This window comes from Calonectris borealis, chromosome Z (assembly GCF_964195595.1).
Source record: "Calonectris borealis chromosome Z, bCalBor7.hap1.2, whole genome shotgun sequence".
In the NCBI taxonomy this organism is placed as follows: domain Eukaryota; kingdom Metazoa; phylum Chordata; class Aves; order Procellariiformes; family Procellariidae; genus Calonectris; species Calonectris borealis.
The window spans coordinates 87,364,556-87,381,047 of record NC_134352.1 but is presented as its reverse complement, the minus strand read 5'-3'; the positions used below and the strand labels follow the sequence as shown (position 1 = coordinate 87,381,047).

The 16,492-nt window shown below is 50.8% G+C and overlaps 1 protein-coding gene across 1 annotated transcript; it reads right to left on the bottom strand.

Moving 5' to 3' along the window:
- Positions 1-1,457: 1,457 nt before the first annotated feature.
- LOC142075679 (gastrin-releasing peptide-like) lies at positions 1,458-6,840 on the bottom strand. Its single transcript, XM_075137398.1, has 3 exons — positions 6,690-6,840; positions 4,988-5,238; positions 1,458-1,697 (listed from the first exon to the last, which is right to left on the bottom strand). The coding sequence occupies exons 1-3, from the start codon at positions 6,838-6,840 to the stop codon at positions 1,644-1,646; spliced, it is 456 nt and encodes a 151-aa protein (XP_074993499.1). The 3' UTR covers positions 1,458-1,643.
- Positions 6,841-16,492: the final 9,652 nt, after the last annotated feature.

Here is a 16,492-nt window from a genome sequence, read left to right as displayed (position 1 = left end):
CCGGCCCTGCTCCGTGGGGTTTAAAGCTGGGACGGACCTTTAGCTGGCCTGGGACCTTTCGCGCCTTGTGATGACCCGCGTGTTTGACAGATCATCTGCACGAACGCAGTTACTTTGTGGAAAAACACGCAGCTGACTAATTCATCTCCTCATCTATTCTCCATTTCACAGAATGGTTGAGGTTAGAAGGGACCTCTGAAGGTCACCTTGTCCAACCCCCTGCTCAAGCAGGGTCACCTAGGACTGGTTGCCCAGGACCGTGTCCAGATGACTTTTGAATATCTCCAAGGAGGGAGACTCCACCACCTCCCTGGGCAGCCTGTGCCAGTGCTGAAGTCACCCTCACAGTGAAAGAGTGTGTCCTGATGTTCAGAGGGAACCTCCCGAGTTTCAGTTGGTGCCCATTGCCTCTGGTCCTGTCACAGGGTATTACTGGAAAGAGCCTGGTCCTCTCTTCTTTATACCCTCCCTTGAGGCATTTATACACGTCGGTAAGACTCCCTGAGCCTTCTCTTCTCCAGGCTGAACAGTTGCAGCCTTTCCTCGTAGGAGAGGGGCTCCAGCCCCTTAATCATCTTTTGTGGCCCTTTGTTGGACTCTCTCCAGTTTGCCCATGTCCCTCTTGTACTGGGATGCTCAGAACTGGACACAGTACTGCAGGGGTGGCCTCAACAGTGCTGAGCAGTGCCACCTCTTTATCCAGACCTGCTTCTCCTGCTCTGTGTTGAGCTGTGCAGGGACGGATGCTTCCTGTTGTCCTTACAGTCTGGTCTGTCAGTGCTCTCCTTTGAGAAAAGGTGGCAGCACAGGATCTCCTTGCCTGGGCCTCTGACGGTGTGACTGTCCAGTCCAGAAGACTACAGGTGAGCAAGGAGCACTGCCTGGCTACAGTGTGCTGGAGCCCCACAACAGGCGTCAGGAGCTTCCTCTCCCGGGAGGCAATGTCCTTCCTTCAGTCTCATGTGGGCACACAGTGGTACCAGACCTGCTAACACGTGGTTAGGAGTGTGTGGTGGGAGCGTGCTGAGCTGCCGCACCACCCCCCAATCAAACAAGGAGGCAGAGTATCTTTCAGCAGATCTGCCTGCACCTGGAAGTGCGTCACACGTGCTGTACTTGGCCCGTCGATACCTTGGGAAGGCAGCGTCAGCTTCCCTCCACTGAAAAAAAACTACAGACCAGGGAGCAATTCAAGAAGGAGAAAAGCTTCAGTGGAAAATGAATCATTCTGCTGTTTCTTTGTTACCAGCTGTGGCACAGCCAATTTCCAGTTTATTAACTCAAAGAAACGTATAAACTCAGCCTTTTTATTAGTATTATTTATTGTGAATGTTGAAATGTCATGTAGTTTCGAACTAAGAGATGAACTGATTAGATAGGTAAGTCATATAATTAATTGGAAGACCCTTCCGTGACAATTATATATATCAAAGCCATTCAAGTGAGAAAATGCAACCTTGAAAATGAAGTAGAGAGTTCAGTCATTGCTGAAACATACAAGAATACGTGTATTTAGATATTTTACACAAAGGAAATCTTGTTTACAGAAAAGAGACCTTGTTGATTATCTGATACAATCAAGTGCTTGTGAAATAGTCTCTTACGGAAAGTATTCCATTTCTTCATGATTTAGAGACCACCTTTCAGCTTGGAGTGCTCTCTTTCATATTCACAACTTGAAGCAGATAGTCCATCATCTAATAAAAAGAGAAAAATATTATTTATAGACCAGTCCTGAAAAAAGTCATTCACAATTTAATAAGCCTAATATACATCTGCTCTGTGTATTCACATAACAAACACATTCCTAATAATCTTTCCAAAACAGACCTCATTTGTCTTGGTTAGTGCAATAACCAACTGCCAAAGTATGAGGAAAGTCATTCTCCCAAATAATTCTGTCTGCCATCTCATTTATACAGTGTCTCATTAGTGTTAAAAAGCCAAGTCATAGAAACAATTTAAAGCTTATTTTCCAACTTACTTTTACACTTAGGCCAACTTGCAGGAGAGATTTCCCTTCTGATCTTTAACTACTTTAACTGTAATTTATTCACAGAATAAAGAGCAGGCAAGATCTTCATTTGCCTGGTATTAACTGAAAACAGAAGAAAATGACTCAGGTGCACCACTCTAAGCCTAATTCCCAGAACCATTATGCACATCTCTCTGGCTTTTTTGACTATTCGTGTGTTACAGCACTTTCCCTACTCTGGGTGAGTCTTTTAGAAAGAATTGTTTTTATTCTTGAGAAATGTACAGTACAGTGTGAGCATTAGTGGTGAATAATGCACTGAATGAATTTGAGCTAATAAGCAAGACTCTGAATGGAGTTACCTGAAGTACATATCTGTATTTACTTCTGCAGCCTTTAGCTTTGGGGATTTCTGATCTTAAATTTAAAATTCAAATTTTAAATTAAATCAGCTAAGTTTGAAAGAGTCCATGAAACAAAGCCCTCATAGTACATTTCTTCCCAACACAGCCTGTCTTCGCTTATGTTCAGTAGATGGGAACATAGGGTCGCACACACACAGAGGTAGACTCCTCATTGTGAGCATCTCTGCAAGCGCATACTCGGTCTGCGAGAATTAAAGCCCCCTCGATGGTGATATGGTCTTGGGACAGCTATTCCATCAGCTGACAGTAGGGTTCATGATTTACCTGTTTTTGGTCACATTTCAATACCTCAATCCAACAGGCCGTTTCACAGTGAATAGTAACCGCTGTAAATATGGTGTCTGGTTCCTCCTAGAATTAGTTTCTATTTCAAACTCAACCACAATATGGCTGGAAAAGTATTTAATGCCAAGTACAAACTTCTCATATGCACTGCATCATCATCGTCAATTTAGTCTACCTGGCCATCTTCCACCTAGGCAGATAGCTACATTCATCATTTGTGTACACGGACACCTTCGTTAGCTGTGGTACAGCAGCACCTTAAACGAAAGTGTTGTCTAACCAAAGCTTCTACAACACGGGACCCCTCACATCCAGAAAAATCTACAGAATCAAAATCCAAAGGTGATTTATGCTCTTGTATCACTGTGAACATGTATGACTGAATTTCATACGTATACCAGAATTCCACCTTTATAAATAAACAAGGCCTCCTTTATTAAAAATAACGATTATCATTATTTAAATGTTTAGGAAACTATCACAACCCTCAAAAAAACTAAAGCACATTCCTTTCGATCTTCAGGTCATCTTCATCTGGAAGGCAGATCTCAAAAAGATATATAGCTTAACTTTCAGGTGCTGGGTTTTTACTTTCTGAAGGCAAAGGAAAAACTATACATCATATCTTATCTAGGCTACATAGAATCAGGTATTTGTGTCCAACAGTAGGAAAGCACAGGTTACGTACTACTCTGACGATTATGTTTTATTTCAAGATGGAGATAAAGTAACTGTTGAATGCTGGAAATCAAAGGTTCTATGGCAAAATGAGGTTCTGCAGCTTGTCACATATCTTAGTCACATGAAAGACATGATTTTTTTTACTAATCATTGGAGAAATCTGGATATTTAAGGCAATAACCTCATTATTCCATGTATATGTTCAATGTCTGACCACAAAAATGTGGATATTAATTTAGGATAAAAGTACACATATATGGATATGATTCAACTTATCGGAGGCAACTTTCAGCCTTCATAAGTACGATTTATTACCAGATACTTTTAGAAGTCAAAATATTTCCCTCTTTACATAGCATAATGGAATTTGTTCATCTAATTTGATTACAAAGCTGCACACTGCAGAGCTGAAGATGAGAGAGTTTCCTTTTTAGGTAGTATTAATCACAGTTATTACAAGCATCACTGTCATAAAGCCATAGTCAGAAAGAAACCTATGGACAGTGTTCATATCACTGGTAAGAGACTTAAATCATGGCTTAATTTAATGGGTAATTTTTTACCCATATTCAGGTCAAAACCAAAGTATTCACTGACTTCACTGCACCACGATTTCAGGAGGGAGACTGGGCTGAAGTTAGCCCAGGAATATTAACTACATCATATTACAGTAGAATATGGGAAGAAAAAAATCTTCCCGTTAATGTCTTTAAGGGGCGGTATTAATCTTTTTATTCATTTCAATGTCACCCAAAAGAATTTGGCAGCTATATCACCATTACTGTACCTGATGCATTATAAAGAAAGGAGTTTTCTAGTAAATTCTGCAATTTACATTATGTCATTTAGACCCTGATTTCTGTAAAACCTCACTGGTATCCTTCCAAGTGTATTTTATAGGATTTCCCAAGATAATAGGGGTGAAACTGTCCCAAAGTCTTGTTATCTTGTGAAATAGTGCTAATAATAACTTGAGGGAAGAAGAGGTGGGTCCTAGGCACACATTATAGCTTATCAGTAGCCACAGACTCATTTTGCAAGACCACAAATGACCACAGTATGGCCAGCACCATCAGCTGGGAAAAGACCTGCACGAGACAAAGACGGAGCCGGGAGCAACCTAGGTCGCTCTATCCACGGATCGGCAGGACCTCACAAGCCAGACAAGATAATGACAGCCAGAACGGCAGCCGAGGGAGACAGTCAATCTGATGTGCCTTTATACACAACACCCTTTGCCTTCTTCCTGCCCTCTCTATTCACACCTGTTTTTCACACTGGCTTGTTTGTGCTGAGTTAATACAGAACTTGGTGCTGATGTGGTCATCTGAGCTAGAAAAGAAAAGAATCGAACAACCAAGGAACTTGAAGGGAATCAAGACACTAAAATCTGCCTAATGTCTGCTGAGTTTATGCCCACTAGCAAATTAATTCATAAAAAATACAATCTGTGAGTGACAATCTGTAATCAAGAGTAGAGTCTTGCTTTACGGAATGACTGGTGCACGAGATGCATTTCTGCTACTTTTCCGGACAATCCACAAGTTAGAGGAAGCTGATACGTTACTGTAAAATGAAATTTGAATATATGGAGTGTTCTTACAGGTTTTATCTTACTTACATCTTTCCAACTGCTATTGTCATCTGTCTCCCAGGTGTTCCTGGTATACCAGGGAAGCCCTCCTTTTAAAAAGTGAGCACTTTTATTTTCATTCCCTTCCAGCAGCCGTAGCAAATATTTTGAGATTTCTTCCCACTGCAGATAGTCTTCCAGCTGCTTGATATCTTCAGGTAATGCTGAAAACGGGGTCTTGTTTTCTTCTTCATAAACATAGGGAAAATCTCCAGTGCTCTTTTTCCCCATTAAATGTCCTGTAACAACGACAGTAGCATGAAATTAACCAAAACAGGTATGGATTTGATTGTTCAGTCACCAGCTGGAAATCGTTATTGACTGATAGCATGGAGGGAAGGGAAGGGGCTAGAGGATGTCAAAGGTGAAGCGCAACCAGGACTGGAGATTTTGTCACTGTCACACACAATTAATTTCCTCTGTCTCTTATGCTACATTGTCAAAGAAAACATTGCTGAGAACGGGGCAGAGAGAACCAAGCGTTTTGCCTGGAGCTAGGGAGAGGCACCTGGTAAGATTTGCTGGAGTAAGAAGTGGATGGAGACGCTGTAGGTTTTCGACTTTCCCTGCTTTGACATGGGATGTGCGAACTGTAGTGTAAGCCTATGTTCCAGGCCCTTTCTAGGAGGTAAACTGGATGCACTTTTGATATACCACGCTTTACTGTCATCAAAATGAAACCACAGTTGGCTGCAAAGGAGGCTACTGGGAGGGAGAGGGGGCTCCAGGCTGAGTGCCCCAGGGCCCCGGCTGGGACCAGGGCTCCCCAAGGTGTTGGCTGCGCCTCGGGGTGCTGGGGAGCTCGTGGGTCCCGCCCAGCTGCCTTCGGACTTGGGTCTGGGTTCCCATCTATGAAGAAAGGTAGCGGTAGGAAACATAATCGCCAAATAAACACGTCAAAGGTAGCGGGGAAAGCCGCGTCACCCCGCACCCTCTGCCCCGCACAAGTGCGGGGTGCTGGGGCGGAGGCCGAAGGCTGTCCGGCGCGCAGGTGGCTTCCGCCGCAGCGCTGCCCCGCACCCAACCCTCGGGGGCGGCGGGCTGCCTGCGGCGGCGGCGGCCCGCTCCCGCACAGGGGGCTGCGGACCCTCGGGGAGCGCGCCGCTCCCTCCCTGCCCCGGCCCGCCTCCGGGCAGCGCGCACGGCCGGGGAGCGCCCGTCGGGGCCGCGCTCGCACCGCGCCGTCGGCTCCGGGGCGCACGGCGCCGGCAGGACAAGACCGGCCCGGGCGAGGGGGCGAGCCGGGCGGCTCCCGCGGCCGGGTCGCCGGCCCCGGGGCCGCCCGCCGCGCGTGGGGCCGAGCGGGACCGGCGGGGCGCCGCCGAGCCGCGCAGCCTGGCGCCGGTGCGAGCCGGAGAACGCCGGCGGGCTGGCGCGGCGGCGGCCGCTCCGTCTCTCGCGCCGGTGCGCTCGCCGCGGCCCTCCGCTCTGTCCCGGCACCGGGGCCTCCGCCGCCGCGGCGGCGGGGACCGCGCAGCCGGCCCGGGAGGCCCGGTGGGATGCCGGGCTGTCGCAACCCTGTCCTCCCGGCTGAGGCCGCCGAGCTGCTGCGGCGGCGTGCCGCTGCCCCCGGAGGCGCGGACAGGGGCCGGGCGGAGAGAGGGTCGGGCCGGGGCGGCGGCGGCACGGGCAGCCAGGGCGGGGAGGGCGCGGGCAGGTTGCCGGGCGCCGGGCGGCGGCGGGGACTTACCCACAGCCCAGTGGCTGCCGCGGGGGTAGATCTTGGTGAGCGCGGGGGAGCCGCCGGGCTGCAGGGGCGCCGCGCCACCCTGCGCCGCCAGCAGCGCCAGCGCCAGCAGCGGCAGAGCGCCGGGACGCCGCGGGCCGCCGCCGCCGCCCATCGTGCCGGTGCCGGTGCCGCCGCCGCCGCCGCCGAGCCGCCCTCCGCTGCGGGCCGGCTCCGGCTCCAGCTCCGTCTGGGCGAAGCGCTGCCGCCGCCGCCGCCGCCGCCCCCCATTTATACGGAGCCGGGACCGGAGGCGAGCGGAGCTCCCGCGCCTGACGCCTCCTCACGGGGCCGGGGCTGCGGCCGCCCCCAGCCCCCCGTGCCTCCGTCCTGCCTCCGGCGGGGGCGGGGGCCGCTGCCGGCAGCCCCGGCCCCCCGCCCGCCTCCCCGCCCCGGGAGGCTCCCGGCGGGGGGAGGCGAGGGGGTGCCGGCCCCGGGGCTCAGGCCTCCGCGGCGCCGGGCTGCCCTCCCCAGCTGCCGCCGCGGGAGCCGCGGGGCCGGCAGCCGCTCGACGGGTTTTCCCGGGGCGCGCCGCGCCGCCGCTGCCCCGCCGTCGCCCGCCCCGCTCCCGCTCGTGGCGTCCCGGGCCCCCTCCGCATCGTCCCCCCGCGCGGCGGGCTGGCCCCGGCCCCCTCCGGGCTGAGCGCGCTGGGCTGGTTCCCGTGCCTGCTCGCCGCTGTGCCCGGCCGCACGGAGTCGGTCCCGGGCGCTTTCGTGCCTCCGGAGAGACCGGCCAACGTGTCCCTTGGGGTTATTTTCTCGATTACATTCGAAAACCAGAAGCTTCTCAGAAGTTTGTTTTCCCCTCACCTCCCTTCCTCTTACGCGGTTTGGTGCCCCGAGGTGGCCCGGGCGGCTGTGAGGGACCTCAGAGCCTGCGGGACGGATGCTGCCGGGGGTGCCCAGCGTGACCCTCAGCCCGGGGCCTCCTCACCGGGGCCGCGTGTGCGGGGTCGGCGACAGGCACAGACAGCCGACAGGCGCCGAGGGGGGGGATGGCCCTGCTGCGGGAGCGTGCGGTTTGAGAGGAGACACAAGGGGCTTTCGCAAATGCAGAGAACGACAGAGACATGGATGAAGTCATGCAGAATTGGTACAGTTTATGTGATGATTTTGCTGTCTAGAGAACTATGTCAGGAAGTAGGATACACAGTTAACAGAGCTGACTGCAAGGGACTTGCCAGATCCTTCAGCTGACCCTGCACAGCTGGAACTGAGCTATACCCCATGGAAACTACCATGGATGTGAGTTAACATAATTACTGGGCAAAGTTTCTAGTACAATCCCTTTTGAAGTCAATTGTGTATCCTACTGTATGAGCTAAATTGTTTCCTTGTTTAGTCTTAGTTTACTGCATCTTCTTTTACTGATTAATGTGATTCATTCTTTTATTTTGGTTATTAATTATGCATTCTTGTTTAATTTACAATAGTATTCTCATGCCTCAATCACGAGTATCACTGTGCAGCCTGCAGTACAGCTACAGACAACGTGCTCTGTGCTGAGTGACGGCCGATCAAATACAATATTGCCATCCGTGGGAAATTCTAATTGTTCACTGCAATTCAAGACAGGAAATGGAAAATTCAGGAAACGGTCCATTTTCAGAAAAAAAAAACTCAAAGCAAAATATTTGGCTTTCCTAAGCTGCAGCGGCTGTACTGGAAGCCCTCTGACTGTCCTTGCCTCCCCAGGCTGTTGTGCTGGACCTACCTGGACGAGGGGATCGAGTGCTCCCTCATAAGTTTGCAGATGACACTAAACTGGGCAGGAGTGTTGATCTGCTGGAGGGTAGGAAGGCTCTGCAGAGGGACCTGGACAGGCTGGATCGATGGGCCGAGGCCAACTGTATGAGGTTCAACAAGGCCAAGTGCCGGGTCCTGCTCTTCGGCCACAACAACCCCAGGCAACGCTACAGGCTTGGGGAAGAGTGGCTGGAAAGCTGCCCGGAGCAAAAGGACCTGGGGGTGCTGATTGACAGCCGGCTGAACATGAGCCGGCTGTGTGCCCAGGTGGCCAAGAAGGCCAACAGCATCCTGGCCTGTATCAGAAATAGTGTGGCCAGCAGGAGCAGGGAGGTGATCGTGCCCCTGTACTCGGCACTGGTGAGGCTGCATCTTGAATCCTGTGTTCAGTTTTGGGCCCCTCACTACAAGGACATGGAGGTGCTGGAGCGTGTCCAGAGGAGGGCAACGAAGCTGGTGAGGGGTCTGGAGCACAAGTCTGATGGGGAGCGGCTGAGGGAACTGGGGGTGTTTAGCCTGGAGAAGAGGAGGCTGAGGGGAGACCTCATCGCGCTCTACAACTCCCTGAAAGGAGGTTGTAGCGAGGTGGGGGTCGGTCTCTTCTCCCAAGAAACTAATGATAGGACGAGAGGAAATGGCCTTGAGTTGTGCCAAGGGAGGTTTAGATTGGACATGAGGGGAAATTTCTTTACTGAAAGAGTGGTCAGGCCTTGGAACAGGCTGCCCAGGGAAGTGGTGGAGTCACCATCCCTGGAAGTATTTAAAAGACGTGTAGATGAGGCGCTTATGGACATGGTGTAGTGGGCATGGTGGTGTTGGGTTGACGGTTGGACTTGATGATGTTAGAGGTCTTTTCCAACCTTGGTGATTCTATGATTCTATGATTCTACCTTTGCGCTGGGGCCTCAGCCCTGGGCTGCGTTCGTCAGCCCTCCCTGTGGCCCCGGGACCCTGGCGCACAGCGCAGTGCAGCACCGCACGCCCTCCGCACAGCGCGGCTGCTGTTGCCCCTTGTTTCAGCCCTGGTCGCTCCAGAAGCCACCAACACGGGTTCCCTCAGACCCTGCTCCACCAGACAGCTGAGCCGAGGGGAAGCCATCAGCAGGTCGTCTCCCTGAAACTACATTTGCACAAATTAACTTAGGAAGTCACTTGTTTCCTAGTACTAGGTTCGGCGCAGTACTTTTGTTCCTTTCAACTGTTTCCGGTGGTTTTGTTTCTCTTGCTTTATGTAGGGCTTACTGAGGATTAACAACATAAAGCAATATTGAAACCTTCTGGTCAGTAAGTCATATATAGCTGCATATAATCTGTGCTGTTAGTAAGCTTTGGCTAGTAATGCCAAACCATGACATTACAACCATTACTCAGTTCCTTGTTGCCCAGTAGTCCCAAGGCTCTTTACCACAAACACTACGCAAACAAATAAACCTTTCTCACAATTTGTATATATACTGCGTCTTCGTACATCTCACCTGTTAAAGGCTATGCCTTCACATTAAATCTCATTTTGCACTGCCTTGAGCTACTTTAATTTGAGATTGTTCCTTATACACTCCCATTTTTATTCCTTGAATTATGGACTTAATGAAAGTTTAAATTAGTTTGCCCCTTAGGTGATTAAAGTTACAGTGAAAAATACTGATTTAGAGAGTTGATCAAATTTGGGTTTGAGTTTTCTTTTTAATTAGGATTAGCTTTTTGAGTGGAGGGATATTTTTGCCAAGAAAAATACATTTTCAGGGTTTTGTCATAAAACAAATACAAAACAGATAAATCTGTTTAACTCCTCCAAACAATCAAACTGGGTTATTTGAAGCAAGCCACCGACAAAAAATCCTCAGTTTGAGGATTTTCTATTTTTCTGGAAAAGAAAGCAACTAAACTAAACTAAAGCAACCCTACAGGCTGATTTATCTCTTTTAGTTTTACCTTTGCTTTTGTATTGACAGCCATCATGAGAGCCTCCTCTCTTCATTGAATATGTTCAATGGAAGTTTATTCTTACTGTTTTCAAAAGAAACAGACCCTAGTAAGATCCTTAATCCCATAATTTGCACGTGTGTCTTGACTCATGCGTACACAGAGCTGACACCCACAATAATGGACCTGAAGTATTGAGCCCTCGGCAGTCTCCTAAATGTGGCTGTAGGGAGGGTTAGAGGCAGGCTTGTATTTTTCCAAAGCAGCCAAGGCTGCACGACTTATGCTTTCCCCAAAATAGATTGCATTATTTGTAGTATGTGCTGGACACATCACAAACTCTGCTTCGCTTATCTGCAATATATAGCTGGGGCTTTCTTCTGCCTGGTGAAACGCTTGCCTGGCTTTTGGGATCAAAACGTCTATCAGGACATTCTTAGGACCTTCCTCATCCTCTGTCAGAATAACTGGCAATCAGTTTTGCAACCAAAATTCATCAGAGCCCAGGGGGTTGGGGTAAACTGACCCACTCTTCCACATCCAGCCGTGGGCTGAAGAAAAGGTGATGCTGGAGTGGTTGTACCCGAACTGCGGTGGAGAGCCTTGGGGTTGGCCGGGCACAGGGTGGCAGGGAGAGGCAGGGGCATTGGCCCGGACCGCTACAGGCATCATTGGATGTCACAGACCACTACAGGTGTCACTGGTTATCGTGGACCGCTACAGGCGTCATTGGTTGTCACAGACCGCTACAGGTGTCACTGGTTATCATGGACCGCTACAGGCATCATTGGTTGTCACAGACCGCTACAGGTGTCACTGGTTATCATGGACCGCTACAGGCGTCATTGGTTGTCACAGCCTGCTACAGGTGTCACTGGTTATCATGGACCGCTACAGGCGTCATTGGTTGTCACAGCCCGCTACAGGTGTCACTGGTTATCATGGACCGCTACAGGCGTCATTGGTTGTCACAGCCCGCTACAGGTGTCACTGGTTATCATGGACCGCTACAGGCGTCATTGGTTGTCACAGCCCGCTACAGGTGTCACTGGTTATCATGGACCGCTACAGGCGTCATTGGTTGTCACAGCCCGCTACAGGTGTCACTGGTTATCATGGACCGCTACAGGCGTCATTGGTTGTCACAGACTCCGCCAGCTGCTGCTTGCAGGAGGGAGGGGAACCGTGGCTGCAACGCGTGTGCGCTCGGTCCTGTCACAGCGCTGAGCACTGTCAGCTGTGTTGCTGGGATGAAGATGCCTTAATCGCAGCGGAGTGTGTATGTGCTTGAGCAATGCTGCTTGCTCATGGCCTTACGGGAATTGGGCAGGTACATTAGTTAAACGAACTAACTGAATCTCTTCCATAAATACTCCTGTGGCTTGACACCACCCCCGCACCCCTTCAGGCCCTTAGTGGCTTTTGTTGAGCAGGAGACAATGTATAATTTGCTTTTTTAACGGGCAGTACATCTGCGCTCCTTGGCCTGTGGTGACTGAGACAGGACCAGGTCTCTGCCCACAGCTTCCCCGGTGAGACCCCTGGGGCCGTCTGGCAGCGTCCCAGACCCCACTGCCTGCTCAGGGGTCCTCTGCTTGCTGCAGCCGACGGCTCTCGGCAGCAGGTTGGGCTGTGAGGGAAAAAGCCGCTCCTTGACTTATATATTGTGCCATGACCGCTGGGAATTGTAGGCCCTGATGACTTTTCATCGGCAGGATTACCCTCTGCACGCCATGGCTCGTGTCCCCTCCAGCCCCAGGGATTTACTCGGCCTGGGCTGGCAGTTGCTCTTTTTATCGTGCGCCGTTCCCTGCTAGCACCTTTGGACTAACGGGGCATGAATGACCCTGGCATGTCTTTTGTGGGGTCACAGCTAGAACCGGGCTGCAACAGTTCAGCAAAGGGAAACATGACTGGAAAAAGAACTCAGCACTGAAGCAGAACAACCCGATCCCTGATAAATAAAACCAAAACATCTATTTAAAACTAAGCCAAACCACTGCAAAGACGCCGAAATATTCCGATATGTAAATGTAGAAAGCGGCAAGAGCAGGAAATTTGACACAGTGGTGTCTGAAAGCCCCACCAACACAGCAGCGAGAAGCCAGGTAAAACAGCAACTGCCACAGACCTCCAGCCAGAGTAGAGCCGAGAGAGGCCACCTGCAGCCCCCGGGCACGGGACCCCCCGCCCAGCCCACCCACAGCAGAGCTGTGAACGTGGCACGCGCCAGACAGGGGAGGAGGCGCAAGAAGCATTATCACGCACCCCGTCCCTTCCCTGGGAACAAAGAGCACATGAAGCAGATCGACGCGAGGTCTCGCGCACCCCCGTCAGCAGCGCTCTCTTGGATGAAGAGGCTCACACCGGAACACCTCTGCGAAGGACGCGGCTGGGCGGCGCTGCGGGGTCCCACCCCCAGCCAGGGAGCTGCGGGTCCAACGGGGGGCACGGGCACGGGCGCAGAAGAGGCTGTCAAGGCTCCCATGGGTTGGACCACACGAAGGCTGGTGAATGCCTGGTCTGTGCTCGTCAGGTTATTTGGGTGCCTATCAGGTCTGAACAGGCGGGGATGGCAGGGATGGGCCCAACGACCCATCCTTTCTCCTCGGCCTCGTCACCTCTTCCTCAGCCCAGGTGAGGATCCAGCCCGCTCTTTGAATACATTTGTGCGTTATTAGTATTTCTTTATTTACTTGTTCATAAGGATAAAAAAGGTAATATGGATTTTTTCTAATTCTTATTTTTATTAACCTTTTCAGAAAAGTAATAATTTGATAATACACAGAAATAATATACTGGATCCCCCACAACAGAAAAGGAGCCAGGTACAATAAACACATGTTATCAACGGTGAGTGACTCATTCGAGACAACCTTTCCTTCTTAAAGGAGAAATCCGATAACATAAATTTGTGTTTGAACATCAAGAAACAGCTCTCTTCATTTCATTTTAAAATACCTTTCCACTTGTCATATATCCCATGGCAAAGTGAACTATTGTTGCGCTCCATGGCAGAAAAACATTAATGGGTTTTAAATGCTATTACCACAATAACACTCTTTAATTTGCTTCCTTTACATTTTAGACAACTATGATTGTTCTATCAGCAAGGCAGATTTTATGGAAATAAAAAGGGATAAAAGAAAAATGGTGTGCCTTTCATCATTTTCTTTGTAGTGATCCTGACGTTACAGACAGCCATAATGTATGTACAGAACAAACAACGGTTTAAGCATATCACCGATGTAATAACAGGGCACAATCCCTAAGGAATACTTTGTAAATGTTGAAGATGCTGAACTGACTAATGTCCAGCACTTCAAACCTGTAGTCAGGGCAGGCATTCTGCAAATAACCTGAAAATTGACTCTCTGCAGTAGCAGTTCCCTGAAGAACTGAAGACATTTTTCAGAAAAGAGCTCCACAACTGTAGAGAGGCTGAACGATATGGAATAATAAACATTTATTTAATAAGGCACAGTTTAAGATATTTGATACTGTTCGTGCTGCATTTTAGGAAGTCCTAGACCTAGACAGTTGGAGCTTAACTAAAGCGATTGCTTATTGCACATTCAGTGTATGTCAATGCGCTGCATTAGCCATCACATTTTTTGTTTTTGTGATTTTTGTGGTGGAGGGGTTCAATATTTTGAGAATTCAAATGGGAAGCATTTATGTTTCTAAATTCTCGGGAACTCTTGCTGCCCGGACAGAGGCAGTCCCAGCTGAGCCTTCCTGGAGAAGACAAAATGCTTCAAGCGACACTGCTGCGCTCCTGGTCCCGGGGAGCACAGAGCGATGGGGACGTGAACTGCAGGCACCAAGCTTGTGCCCTGCTGCAGGCACCTCAGGGCAGGGACAGGTCATCTTCATAGAGCCATAGACTCACAGAATGGTTTGGGTTGGAAGGGACCTTCAAAGATCACCTAGTCCAACTCCCCTGCCATGGGCAGGGACATCATTAGATCCGGTTGCTCAAAGCCCCATCCAACCTGGCCTTGGACACTTCCAAGGATGGGGCATCCACAGCTTCTCTGGGCAACCTCTTCCAGTGTCTCACCACCCTCATCGTGAAACATTTCTTCCTTATGTCCCGGTTTAGTTTAAAACTGCTGCCCTTTATCCTGTCACTACAGATCCTGGTAAAAAGTCTCTCTCCGACTTTCTTATAAGCCCCCTTCACATATTGAAAGGCTGCACAAAGGTCTCCCTGGAGCTGTCTCTTCTCCAGGCTGAACAACCCCAACTCTCTTGGTCTTTCTCCATAGAAGAGGTGTTCCAGCCCTCTGGCCATTTTCGTGGCCTCCTCTGGACCTGCTCCAACAGGTCCAGGTCTTTCTTGTGCTGGGGACCCCAGAGCTGGACGCAGCACTGCAAGGGGGGTCTCACCAGAGTGGAGTAGAGGGGCAGAATCCCCTCCCTCCACCTGCGGGCCCTGCTGCTGGTGGTGCAGCCCAGGACACGGTTGGCTTTCTGGGCTGCAAGTGCACATTGCCGGCTCATGTCCGTTATCTTCAGCGCCTGGTGCACAGAGCATGCCCTGGGCTCGCTCAGCCCATCAGACAACATGCCCCAGGCTTGGGGTGCGAACTCTTGTGGGCCTCCAGGAAGGTTGGAGGAGGGTTGACACAGCTATGTGCAATACACACTTTTTCCCTTTCTTTTCCTCCAATTTTGAGCAGTCATTGGAAGCGGGCTCTGTCGGGCTTTTGGGGGAGCGCAGTGTGGCAGGGGCTGCTCCTCACCGGGGTGGGAGGATCGCCCACAGCCCCTCCAGGTCTGGCGGCCGCAGCTCCTACTGCAGGGACCGCTCCTGCTGCCATCCTCCCGGGAGCCTGCTGTGCACGACAGCCGGGGCTGCCTGTCCCCAGAGACGCAGGCAGGGCTGCCCGTCTGGGTCTCGGCCCACACCCAACACCATTCTGTGGCTCCAGAGCCTGTAGGAATGCCCCGCTGACCGGGGCCGGTGGCTGGAGCAGCCCCTCTGCCCGGCACCGCTCCAGCCACGTGCACCCCAAAGGCTGACCTTGGCTCTGCTGCTGCTGCTCGGGTCAGTAACTCGCTTGCAAGGCAAGAGCAACGCAGAACGATTTGCTTGCGTTGATTGCTCTTTCAGAGGCAATCGGAATCAATTTGGCAAATATCATTGTGAAGAATGGTATCTGTATCTTTTACGTTTCAGCATTTGGAGAAGTAAGGTATAACAGACACATCCCAAGTGGCCAGATCAGTTGCAGTTGGCAGGGGCAGTTATTCCAGTTTCAATTCATGATTACTTTTTCACACTTACATCCCTGCTATGAAATATGGACTTCTGGGCCGCTAGGACACTCAGGCCTGGACACGCACATGGATCAAACACTGTGCCTCCTTCCACCCGGGAGGGCAATTCCTGACTCTGCGTTGGCTTCAAATTTTGCCATGTGTTTATCTGGAAACATGAGGCAGTGGTGTGACGAGCTCTGGTAAGCCACGGTTTCTGCTGAAAGCCCTCCGTGTAGGGAAGGGATCAGGGAACAGGTTAAGCATGGGGTTCATGTTAACGGGGCAGGGCTCATTTTCCCTGGACTATCTGAGCCTTTCAGCCTTTTCCATGCGAGCTGGGGCTAGGATAGTGCAGCAACCAGGAGGTGACTCATCTGCCAATGTTATTTTGCAAGTGAATCTATGGAAAATAAGCACCAAGGAAATTTGAAACGACAAGTTTTGTTTCCCAAATGTCAACTTGCTTCCACATACAGCTGCTGATGCTGGATTTATAAACACCATATGTGTTGGAGAAAATATAGCTGAGGAACCTGCATGACACAACTCCAAACAGCGAACAGACAAAGAGCAGGAAAGTGCAGGTGACAGAACGGACAGGCGTTAGCAGACCGTAAGGCTATCAGGTGGCCCCAGACTCCTGTCACAAGAAGTGAAGTGTCACAAAACAGCACCGCATCAAGCGGCTGGGAGAAAGGTCGCTGTCTGTTGGAAGCAGGGAGGCACTGCGGCCAGCCCCGAGCCCCTGGCCACGGTCAGGAGCCCCACACAGCCCCGGCTGCGCTGCAACCGCTGGAGCACTGGCCGGGATGGCGAGCCAAGGCTTCAGG